This window comes from Pocillopora verrucosa, chromosome 4, assembly GCF_036669915.1.
Source record: "Pocillopora verrucosa isolate sample1 chromosome 4, ASM3666991v2, whole genome shotgun sequence".
NCBI classification, from domain to species: domain Eukaryota; kingdom Metazoa; phylum Cnidaria; class Anthozoa; order Scleractinia; family Pocilloporidae; genus Pocillopora; species Pocillopora verrucosa.
In genome coordinates this window covers 13,235,838-13,248,504 of record NC_089315.1, presented here as the reverse complement: position 1 = coordinate 13,248,504, position 12,667 = coordinate 13,235,838, and the positions used below count along the sequence as shown (strand labels likewise).

General features: G+C 36.5%; 1 protein-coding gene across 1 annotated transcript in view; it reads right to left on the bottom strand.

Annotated features, from left to right (window-relative positions):
• LOC136280299 (DENN domain-containing protein 1A-like) overlaps nt 1–11,054 on the bottom strand; it is a 12,045-nt gene extending 991 nt beyond the window's left edge. Inside the window, 25 exon segments of the mRNA XM_066165310.1 lie at nt 6–12; nt 504–658; nt 661–769; nt 1,115–1,231; nt 1,789–1,890; nt 2,113–2,139; nt 2,472–2,521; nt 3,036–3,120; nt 3,725–3,797; nt 4,215–4,243; nt 4,403–4,528; nt 5,095–5,196; nt 5,506–5,551; nt 5,682–5,732; nt 5,898–5,947; nt 6,120–6,168; nt 6,364–6,425; nt 6,998–7,051; nt 7,492–7,587; nt 8,207–8,276; nt 8,435–8,542; nt 9,117–9,166; nt 9,269–9,312; nt 10,839–10,900; nt 10,969–11,054. Of these exon segments, the coding sequence (XP_066021407.1) occupies nt 6–12; nt 504–658; nt 661–769; nt 1,115–1,231; nt 1,789–1,890; nt 2,113–2,139; nt 2,472–2,521; nt 3,036–3,120; nt 3,725–3,797; nt 4,215–4,243; nt 4,403–4,528; nt 5,095–5,196; nt 5,506–5,551; nt 5,682–5,732; nt 5,898–5,947; nt 6,120–6,168; nt 6,364–6,425; nt 6,998–7,051; nt 7,492–7,587; nt 8,207–8,276; nt 8,435–8,542; nt 9,117–9,166; nt 9,269–9,312; nt 10,839–10,900; nt 10,969–10,985 (1,741 nt within the window). The 5' untranslated portion in view covers nt 10,986–11,054.
• Nucleotides 11,055–12,667: the final 1,613 nt, after the last annotated feature.

Sequence of the window (12,667 nt, the reverse complement as noted above, 5' to 3'; positions counted from 1 at the left end):
AGAGCCCATTTCCTGCAAGAAGAAGTAGCTTGCTTTTATTGTAATAAGGGCGTATAATCGATCATACGAAGTAGCTCAAGTAAGTTTGGTAAAAGGGCCCGTTTTCCTTGAAATAAATAACGTCTATACCACAGCTTGACAAGCAATCAGCGATAATACAAATCTCTTTCGCTCAAATGTTTCTTACTTTACACTAAGATAAAACTAACATCAGAAAACTTGACAATGTAACATGCCAATTTTAACAGGGGTAAAACTCAACCAACCGCTCAAAAGCAAAACCTCCAGCTTTGCCAAACACCTCGCTTATCATTCAAGCGGAGACTAAGAATTAAGAAACTTCGATCATCTCAACTTCAAAACCCACATTAACCTTGACACCGCCTTCGACAAAGATCGCAAAGATTACCCTTATCTACGTTTCGGTTTGAAGAACTATCCCTTCTTCGAAGCATTTCAGTTCAAACCGCAAAACCATCATTAATATCCCCGAAGAAACTCACCAAAGAATCAGTCGAGCCTTGTGTCCTATCACTAGCTTTTGACGAATTTGGAATGTCATCCAGTGAGATGAGTTCGGCCACAACAGGTTCCAATGACAGATTAGGGGCACTGCTGCGTGCAACCAGCTTAGGGGAGAACTTTCCCTCCGCTGTGACATGACTGAAGCGCGAGGGCGCTTGGCAGAAGCGCTGTAAGGACTTGGCCGAGGCGGAGGAGGTCTGGGTGGGCGCTCCTTTGCGCCACTTTCCAGTTTGAGTTTTTCGAACTAAAACACAAGCAGTCCAAGAAATTTAGTCATTATATGGGTGTATGCAAGCATAAAAGGGGCCTAATTTACATTGGAGATTCATTACACTACATTTGGAAATAATAAAATGGTAGCGTTTAAGATGTTGTCCTTAAAGAGGACCTGTCTGAAATACATTTGGCCAACCATTGTATCAACCACACAAACAACAAAAACAACAACAACAACAACCACAACAACTAAGACGGTATCAACAACTGTTCTAAGGAGACGCTCCCGCAGTCAAAATAATTCATGGATTGTTCTACAAGGGAAAATGAATCACCTGGCTTTAATTGCACTTTGAGCATAGATCTTATTTACCTCAACAGGCGAAATTGTTCTTCTCTTGTTAAAAGGTGAAAGTCTGTAAACTGAGAACGACTTGAATTCCGGATTGGTATTTGATCTCTTCTGTTCTCCTGCATACTCGTCCTCATCCTATAAGAAGAGCATTTCCTTCTTCCATGCGCACACTTCAATTCATTATTCTAATCTATTACTATGTACGAGTTCTTTGTGTGTTACCACAACTGTAAGGTTGTCCCTATGAAATACGCTACACGTTTCAATTTTGCTATTTACATTCATTCATCTCATCACCACAAATAAAGAATTACACAGTGAACAGGTAGCGTGGAAAGACAACCATTGGGCTTACGACATTCGTGTTAGCCATTCACAATCTCGAGAGATGTACGTGTGTGTGTATATAAAACATTGATTGATGGCCTAACATAGGCCAACACAGAAAGTATATGTTTAAACCATAATCTATCATACTCCTTTAAGATTGATCGCTACGTCAGAATTGGTGTATTCTTGTAAAGTTAAGCTTGAGAGTGGAGCCAAACTTTGCGAATTCTGAAGAGAGACTTAAAGCAAGAAAGACAACAGACCACCAACGAGAAGTCGACATAAATTGCTGAACAACTTACAGCCACAATAAAAAAAAAACAAGGTTTTCTTTGAGAATTTACAAAGTAATATCGTTCTACCTTTCCCTTCAGTATATCCGCTAAATCAGCTCTAACTGATTTAATTCCATCCTTCGCAGTTTTCCATTTATTCTTGCACTGTTTCTTCACCATGTTACCAGCCTGGATAAGAAATCATAAAATTAAAAAAGTAATATACAATGCAAGTATGGCATGACAAGCTAAACAAGGCCCAATCAAGAAATAATGAGATCTTAAAAAAACATCTTAAGATACGGAAATTTCAATGATGGCTAAAAAGTAGAATTTTCTTCATCTGCGACATTACCGATAGACTCAAATTACTTCTTGAGAAAGGCAAAAACTGTGAAGTCATTAGTTTACCTTATCGAGGAAAGCACCGCCAGATTTCTGCAAATGAAAAACGCACAGGTTCAATGTTACTGAAAGAGAGAATTAGTCTACATGGCCGGCGAGAAGGGAGAATAGGCTTCCTAAAGAATACTCAGTTCAAGCGGTAACTCAAAGCTCATTGTCACGGAGCTTTAGAGCCCTTTTCGACTGTGTTGTAAAAGTTAACGAGAACTCAGAGAAAAAAAAAAAACAACTACTCAGCAATAGAAGCTGACGGCATTTTAATACTTCTCTCACTATGGTTGTTCTTAGCTTATGTCATTTGAAAAGTCTACAGTAAAAGAACATCCAAGACAACAGTTTGATCAGAAGTGCCATTCTTCAAAAACCTTAGTTTCATTCATCCACGACTGATACTGTGATTTCCAGCTTCCTTTATCTGCAAAAAATAACACATCGAAAAACAAATGATGTTAGTAAAATCAATAAATCGCGCTTATAAGGTTTCGGACCACTTGGAAGAGTTTTCGGCCTTTGCACCACTGCTGTTAAAAAAATAATAAAATAAGCAGATCGGCAGAACGACATAACACCAGTGCATCGGATATATAAGAATTCCCCTCCCTCCCTTCCTCCCTCTCCCCCCCCCCCCCCCCCCCCATTCCTTTTTGGTAGCCATCAGCCACTTGGCACAAGCAAAAAAATAGCTACGCTGTTTATAAATATATATATTGAATAAAAAATGTTAATGAGGACTTGAATTAAAAACCCATCCGGTACGCTACGCATCTAAGCCTGTAGAAAGCATTCGAAGTGTATTTCGAAGCCTCTACACTGATGAGATAGCAAGGACACGTATTCCAGATTAATGGAACAATCACAACGCAGTGCTCAGCACCAACGAAAAAATTGGTATCACGAGATGTTTAAGACTTAAAGTATAGCTTGCTTACTTTCAGCCTGTACACCGATTTGTTCTTCAAAAGCATCGTTGAATCCTCTTCCTTCATTTAACATGTCTAGTCTTTCTGCAATAAACTGTAAAAATTACAACACATGAGCCCACTGTTCAAAAACCTTTGACGAAAATGTATTCATTACTAGTGTAGTATCCCCTGTCATGTTTAGCTTATAAACTCAAGTTCCTCCGAGCCCAGAGGAGGAGGAGCCCTTTCAGCTGGACAATTAAGAGTATTCTTCGAACTGATGAACGCTTAAAGTAAATTTTACCACAACATAGAGTCAATTCTCTCGTTACCGCAAAAAGTAAACAAACGTATTACTTGCAAGCCATAGAAATGTTTTAGGATACAATGAGCACAAAAATGGACTCGATACTTTTTATAGTAAAACTCACTGCAAACGTAAGTGCCCTGTATAAAACGCGGGAAAAAATCACTAGGAAGCCTTATGCACTCAACCGTAGCGAAAATCGCGGGAATTTAATCTTAACCAACCACTGAGCTTCAAATGCAGAGTGCGCGTGGCCGCCGAGAGTAAGACCAAAATGGTGGACATCAATCGACTTTTTGAACTGCGATCTCCTTCGTTCTCACCTCCTAAATTGCGTGGTAAAACGCTACTTTTCTTCTATGCATGGGAAAAGATGCTTTTCGATGGAAAGGTGAGGCTAAGTTATTACCTGTTCAAATATTTGCAACTGAAGAATGAATTCCAGTAACTGTCTTTTACTGTTAGACTTTGACTGGACAAATCTAAGACAACGAACAGAAAAAGTCGTTACAATCACACAAGTTAGGTTCATTTACTCATAAATTTTTCTTATTTTTTGCTCGAAGGGATACATGAATTTTTTTTTTAACCCGAGTAGGAAAAAGAGTAACAGACACCTTTGGGACAAACCCTTCGAAAACATGTAGTGTTTTTCTTAAGGTTAAAATTTTCTCTATGTTCTCCTTCACGCCTGGCTTGTCATTTTTAGGGCTGGTTTTACTCGGCCGTGAGAGAAAACGAGCCTTGAACGAATCAATCCGAGGACTGATAGCCTCTATGTGGATATCCAACCAACATCTAGGTTTTAGGTCGTTTCCTCCTTTGTGTGTTTAATTTTACAATGCAGTTCAATAAACAAATGCAGTTGAATCTATTACTACAGGAACATGGATACTTACGAGTCCCTGTCGAAGACAATCTTTTCGCCCTAAAAGTGTATAACATAAATGTAAATGTTTATTTGTTGACTCACAAAATTTCCTTTGCTCAAATTACTCAAAACCCCAAAGATACAATCAATGCTACTCCATTAATGAAAAAAGCAAAAACACTGAGGTAAGATAAATTTTTGTAACATCATACTCACAGTCTTGAGCCGTAAAGCATCTCTGTAGCATCCTATAAGTGACACCATGGCACATAAAAAAGCCCTTGAAACATGGTCATCAATTGGATAAACAGGTTTTTTAAGGGTGCTCTTGAGAGTTGATAACTGAAATGGAAGTGTAGCCACTCATAAGTCCTTACATTTATGTATATATGTATTTATACTTGATTGACCACTCCCCAAATGGAGCTTTCCAGGCCAGTAAGAACAAATTGGACCCAAACATTGTACAAAAACATAATCTTTAAAAACCTCAACTGGCAAGAGGCAGACCAGTTGGCTATATACAAAGTACAGCAAAGGAGTTGAACACAGGGAAAGCAAGAACAAACTCAGTGAGTAGCAAGGTGGAGTCCTTGAACCTGGGACCACCAGTTTATAAGCCCCACCCCCTAACCACTAAGTCACACTGCCTCCTATCAATCCTATGAATCCTGTCTCATTCTATTCCAGCTTTCCCTGGAATATCAATTACCAAAAGATACCTTTAATAAAAGCTCCCAAGTAACAGCTACACAAATGTGGTCAGGTGTCTGAGCAGTAAGCTGGGAAATGATCATTCTGTTAAGGAGCCCACAAGCTTAACACACATCTAATTACAAAAGATAATTGTACTGTTACTAAACTGAAACTTTGTTAGGCATTAGCAATAGTCAGTAATTGAAACTTACTGCATCAGAAGGAAGCTGTGCTACATCATCAAATGGACTTTCTATTGTATTTGTATCAGCATCAAAAATAACAACTTCATCAAGTGGCATTAGACGAACTTTCTAAAAATGCATAGCAAAAAAAGGAACATTAACCTCAAATTCAAATACATTCAGGACACTAAAACTTTTAACAAACAGATTCCATGAAATTTAAACAAATTGCATTCAAAAGCCACACATTAAAATATCTATCAATCTACAAAGACACATGATGCAATGGCATAGAAAGTCTCTACTCAAAATAGCCGTTGAGAGACTGCAAATTAGTTAGTGAGTATGTTTGTTTTTTTGTATGGATCTGTGACTGACTACTTGATTACGTTTAAGCCCTAATTAATTCTAAAAATTCACTTCACTTTTAGTACATACCGGCATTAGTGATGAATGAACTCCCACCAAAAACGGCATTGGTGCACTGTTAAAGATGTGTAAATATGTTATTCTCTTATTACCATATATTTGCTAGTGTTATAGTACTGATTTTTTTATCACAAAAAAACAAAATTGTCAGTGTAATAGCTGTAAGCCATTGTTTACATACTAACCAACAGTAGTCCAACAGATGCCGTGGCACAATAGGAACAAACATGTGTTGCCTATAAAATGATGAAAAAGTATTATAATCACAGCATACTGAAAATGTGCACCACTAACAAAAAAGCATTTATTACACCACTTTGAATCTAGAGAAAGCCAACCATCTTCTTTAATGATGCATAATTAAGGTATGATCTGGTGTGAGGGAAGGAAATAAAACCTACCAGTGCATCGGATATAAAAGGGATGATGCTCCATATGTACAAGCAGTTAGCTGAAAAAGGATATTGATTTTGATGAACAATGAGTCAAAACAGTTTGTGCCTCTAATAATACTGCAAAAACTTATAAGTTACTAAACACAACAGCAAGACGTTCCTTCTAGGAAATCTTGTTTTAAAGTGTAAACAATACACAATTATTTAAATAATGCAGAATCAACATACCAAATTAAGCTTCTTGGATGTCACTATTATTCTTCTTTCAAAGAACATACTAAAAGAGAGAATTGTAAAGTATTATCAACACAAACATACACCAGTTAATTAAGGTGAACTTATCAATTGGCAAGTGGCAAGGAGTCCAGGAACCTGGCAATATCTACACCATGACAGCAAATAGTCATTTAGATATTTAAATGCAAAAAGTACAAAATGTACATGTACTGTGTAGCAGTAAAGGAACCTTTACCTGGCAAATATAAAAATCATATTTGAGGGATGGACAGCGGCAAAGTAATCTGTCAGGTTCCTCTGTAAAAACAAACAAACAAACATACTCATCATTTGTTAAATGCCTTTAATCTTACTGGGTTATAATGCCCCCACTTGCCACTGCATTATTTCAGGAAAATAAATTGTATACTTCATGAGATTGACATAAATTAAGGACAATCTCATTAACTCCAGATGAGATAACTTTTGCTGCCTTTGTTTCTGTGCTTTTAAGCAAGAGGCCCATTGATATCAACATTGTTGATCTCCATCATTTTGGCCCATAATTCTCCATACTGTACACTCCAGTAAATTTTGGCAGTGGAATTAATGGCTATTCATCTTAGGTACTTTATTTTAACAAAGGACAGTAGGGAGAATGCTCCTTGTGAGGCATTAATTTCCTATGTTAGGATATACAGTATTTTAAATCCCATTCAATTTCAGCACTAAACCCTTCTTAGAACTCTTTACACAAATTTAACAAAAGGTTACCTTTCTCCTTAAAATTAAGTCATAAATCAGGGGACCAAGGCAGGATAAATAATTTGCCTATTTAACTATTTCAAGTTGATAAAACATGACACAGCTAGTAGCTTCAAGGCACTCACATCATCTGGTATACTGGGTAGCTTAGTAGTGTCTGGCACAACAAAGGAAATATCCTAAAATGCAACAAAAATAACATTTTATTAATTTAAAAATTAATGAACTCTATGAGAAAAAATAGTAGGTTAAAGGATGCTAATCCCAAATTACAAAACTTGAAATATCAGCAAACATGCTGTTGTTTTACTAACTCTTATGAAGGCTTATATTTTTGAACCACAATACAGCTTCAGTTAGAAGCCATCAAATGATCAATCACACTGTTCTTTTATAAATTTTTGAGGCAACACAAGGCTGCTATGGACTTGCAAAAATTAGGAACTACTCAACAAGTTGATTACCCCTATTCCTTACTAGGCAGCTAGGTACTGGTTGAAACTATTAATTAAACAGGAACCTGCCTACATGATTGAAATCAAAACAATTTTTTTAAAACAGTTGTTTTATCCTCAAGCAATCTTCACCACTCATAAGATACATTTGTGTGGTAACTTACTCTTTTGCCTCCATCCACTGCAACAGATAACTTGGAGCCTGGTTCTTTAGGTGCTTGACCATATAGATGATTCAGTATTGGAAGTATGGCATTAATCTGTATATTGCATAACAAAATGTCATAAATGATAGACACTATTCCATTTCTATTTAAAGCCGGAAAAAAAAACTCAACTTAGACTCTTAAAATTCAGCAAACTTCACAACAAAACAAAAACTCACAGTGTGCCAAATTATCATAAAAAAAGTCTGCCTAATATATATTACAATATTGATACCAAGCTTGCTTGTGTTTCAGTACAATGCTCCTACAAAAAACTAATTTACTTCATCAACAATAGCATGAAAACTTTCTCCAGTTTATATATCACAGCTTAATTATCTTACACTGGACAGCAAAAATACACTATAACTCAAAATTGCTTCCTTTGGCCAATATATAACATTAACTGCTGCTTTAGAAATCTAGAGCTATGAAAATTGAACAACACTTTTTGTTTTCCCTAGAGGCAAATGCTGAAAGTGAAGATACCAATTTAAAAATAGCTATTAAATAGACATAGATAATACATGCACAATTTAAATTTTCTACCTTAAAATCTTTGTTCATCAAACAGAAAGAATGTCATTGCATTCTCAAATTGTCAACTGTTACAAAATAATATGTTCTAACAGTACACAAAAAGCAAATAAGCATAATTATGGAACATTTTTACCTCATTTTCTCTCTTCAAGTCTGAAATCCTATTCAGAAGCTCATAAAAAAATTTAAACCACGGCAAATAGCTGAAATCAGAGGTGAAACTATCAATGTCATGTTTTACCTGAAAAAACAAACTTAATTATTTTAATCAGTTAATAGCTGTAGTTTAATATTTAAAAAACAACAACAAAACAATTATGCCAGTGTTAAAAACACTAAATCATCTGTTCAAGTATAATACCTTAAAATGCAGAGGCAGGTCTTGACATCTGGAGAATAGCGACAAAACCCAAATCTATACTTTCCTTCAATATCAGTGAGAACAAAAGTGTAGTGCTGGACAGCTTCCCTGTAAAGAAGAAAACATTTTGTCTACTTCTCATCACAAACCTGTTGCTGATAACATTACCTTGAAATAGCATACTAGCTTAACCCTTTTGATTCCCAAGATGTAACCCATAACTATCCCTTCTTAAGTTAATACATTTCCAAATAAACTAATCGAGAGGATTTGATAATTTTCACAATAACCAATCAGAGTAAAAGAAGATGTCCAGAGGAACCCATGAGAACTCAAGGTAAAAACAAGCAATCATCTCTAAGGGCCAGAAAACTCAAGAGTCCAAACTGCAGTTGGTTTTGGTTTGCAACTGATTAGTCTGAAAACTCGTGCTAGTTTTCTGGACTAATCACACACACATAGTGAGGCAAAACAAAACTAAAGCAATCCATGATTAATTTTGACACTTCGATGAAAATTGCTTGATCACCCTACAGCTGATAAGTTTTTCCCACCTCATTTCCTCCATGAAAGATAAACTATGGTATGATAAGGGGAAGTTGATCACTTTCAGTGTTTAAAAGGTTGAGGAATATTCATTCTAAACATTTACAACTTACAACATGATTTGATGTATACTTACGAACTTGTGACACAAGGATAGCAAAACTGAGGAATTGCCTTTAATGCTTCCTGAAAAAGGTCAATTCAATTTTAAATAAGTTGTCATCTTGACAACAAGATAAGGTTACACGATCTGTTCTCACATTTGGTGGCATTTGATCAAACACCTACTTTTTCATCAAAGTCTGTGGGATGAATAAACTTTGTTTCTGGACCTACAAGAAAACCAATGCATCAAATCAGCAAATGTAAAAATTGAAAAGGCACAAATTATCATAACAACCAACGCCAGGTCCTGTTAAGGACTTTCAGGAAGTAATCTTAATATTCTGATTGAAGTATATGACTACATAGGAGGTGGGGTTGGACAGTTAGATGTCAGAATCAAAAATAAACAACTATACAAAAATTTATTTCTTTTTTCAATATTCAAAAAAAAGGTCGAAAATTAAACTCTTGACATGTGGTTTTGTCTTATTGGCTGCTCACCTATGAACTAGTCAATCAGTTCACAAAAAAAATACTGTTCACTTGTGTGGTATATCGTAAAAAGGAATTTCAATTTGGAGCCACTGGGCCCTTCTTCCTCGCCTTTGGAACCCCTGTGGAGCAGCTTTGGTTCAGACACTCATCAAGCCATTTTCCAAACTCAATGTAGCACCAAATATGAAAATGTAATGAATTCTTAATGTTCCTAACTCTGCTGGAAACCTAGAATTGTATTGGAATCTGTCATCTGATCCAACGTGTATACTTCAGCTCCTAAATAGTTTGGTGGTCAATTCACACCTCAATGTAACTATTGCACATTAAAATTGGTCATTAAATTTTTAAAATATGCACAATACTTTTGTATAATGTAAAAAAATATGTCTGCAAAAATCCCCATAGGGAAAAAGAGCCCCATTAGCTGGAAGGATAGCATAACTTTTGCTGAATTTGATTACCATACCATTTGCAATTGTAGCAAAAAAGCAAATAGCATACGAACAACTTCCCAAACATTCTATCATGAAGATTTTTTAACTTTAGTCTAGATATCATCTAGTCAGACTACAAACACCAAAGGAAATGATTTCCAGTTCATAAACCATGCGATCGAAAACAGTAAAACAAAGGAAACGAAAGTACTTAACATCATGTCGAGTGTAAATACATGCAATTCGACTTTTTCATTGTGTTTAAATATAAACATTGCAAGAAACGATCACACTTATGTACGTTCACTATTTATATTTGATAACAATGCAGTTTCCGCGATGTAATTATGGGTTTTGTTATTCCCATCACGTAAGGAGGAACTTATATTCTCCCTTCATTCAACAAGTTCAACAAGTGTAAGATCAAAACTCGTTTGTTTCGTGGTCTATATTTTAATTTTTGAATCGCAATAAGTGCATATATGTCCAGATTTCTAGCCAATAATGACACTCCGCCTAGATGGAGCAAGTATTTATTGTGAACTGACAGAAAAACGCAGGTCATCATAAAAACAACAAAGGTCAAAGTATAAAAAATGTTACTCAAGATTTCTAACTACGCGAGCCAATTTACGATACCTCAGATAGGTTAATTTTACACTGAAATGATGCGAGTTTTGAGTCTGTGCACATCTCCTCGGGAATATTACACTATGACATGTTATAAGAGAAATTGTCGCTGAGAGAAAAGAGGTTATAGGACTCGACTGTCTGCACAGAAAAGATTGTATTTCCAGGTGAAATGTACACAGTGACCGTACCTTCACTATCTGTCGGGGCAGCGACTTCCAAAAAGCACTCAAAAATCCTCTCAGGGAAAGGCCTGATTGAAACAAATCAGTTGTCAATAAAAATCAAGATCCATGAGTCACCCTTATGTAAAGCTTTTACCTTAATCTCGAGCCCATTTCGCGCGTTAATCACTGAGGCAAAAGGTAAACTGCGAGCGACTCAACCGGCGGCCATGATCGTGTTATTAAAACCACTTCCGATTCGCTCTGCGCTTGCGTCATATTGGCCGGGGGAGGAAGTTGGGAGGCACCGGAAAGGGCACGTGAAAGGGGTCACATTTGACCGCTCAGCAATCGTGAGTAATAGAATTAAGGCTAAGAAAATAATGTAACAGCATTTGGCGCGCTCAAAACAACTGTTTTTGTATCACTACATCATGAATGAACTGCTAAACTATACAAAATATTTTGGCGCACATGTGAAGTTGTATTCTGTTCCAGAGTCAGCATTGAGGTAGGAGTTGTGGGTTTTGCTGCGTGACTATTTTGCTTTGAATACAGTTTGTGTTAAATGACAATTCATTCATTCACTCTCGTATAGTAAACTAAGTGGTTGTTCGATATCACTGAATTCCTTTTAAGGTAATATTTGACATGTATTATTTTCAAAAGGGTACCCACTCATTCGAAGATCACAATGGTCCTTTCCATTTTCAAACCGTTTTTCAAGTTATCTTTTGACCGCAACTGATGGTCCAGCCAAAGAACAATGGTCATTTCAACAAAATCTCTTTCACTTCCGATCTGATTTGAGTCGCCGTGGTACCTTGTATAATTCACCGTTCAAGTGTTGCAAACTCCGGAAAGATGTTTTAAAATTGTAGGCGAAGTTCAACGCCTATTATATGGGTGTAATTTTAACAAAGAACAAGACTTACCAAAAAAATCACTTCTGATTTGATCATTAGTTATAGATCTAAGCTTCATATGATTTCAAATTCCTGCACAGTAAAAAAAATTTTTTTGATAGGCTTCTTATGGCTTGCTTTGTTTCGTAGGAGAGGTGCTATTTTCGGCAATCGTACCAGCCCACTTTGGACGGAAATTCTTTTATGAACGGGCTGTATAATCTTAACAACGGACTTTTTTCATGTCGTTCGTAAAAGACGCGAAAGCGCTGTGGTTGAATAACTGCAAATCACCGTTTTCCGAAACATCATCGCCCCAACTAATACTAAACTGATCAGTCTGGAATGTTTTAAGTTTAATATTGCTTGAAAAACTCGAAACCAACGTCAGTCATCAGCAAAGAAAACAATAACAGCAGACGTTTATGTGCACATCAATACATTGTTAACTGATTACACAAAAATACATACAAAAAATACAAATAAAAACAATATACAACTGATTATAAGCCACGCGCACTCCATTGCAGTTTCAGCAACAAACCCTCCTTCAGCGTATATTGTACTTTCGGGAAGCTAAAAAGCACTACCCACCATCAACACTGCATCTAAGCATTTTGTATACAGAAAAGACTAGACTGGCTTTCCAAACCTTTATGTTCGAGTTGGCCCATGATGACTATGTTCCGTATGGGGGCGGGATTGAATGATGATACTCGAAAACTTTTCATCGGCTGTGTAAGCCTCACTAGAGGATCCTTGTTTTTACCACTTTTTGAAAGATGTTCAGGGGTAGTGATAAGCAGAAGAGAAATCTTAACCTGATCGACGGAGAAAGGAGCTAAGAGTGGGATACATGCAGCGAAACAAAGGTTCGCGTTGTGATAATCAATTAAAACGATTAGGACTATTAAAAACTTACACTCAGCCACGAGGTGTAAAGGTTCTAAT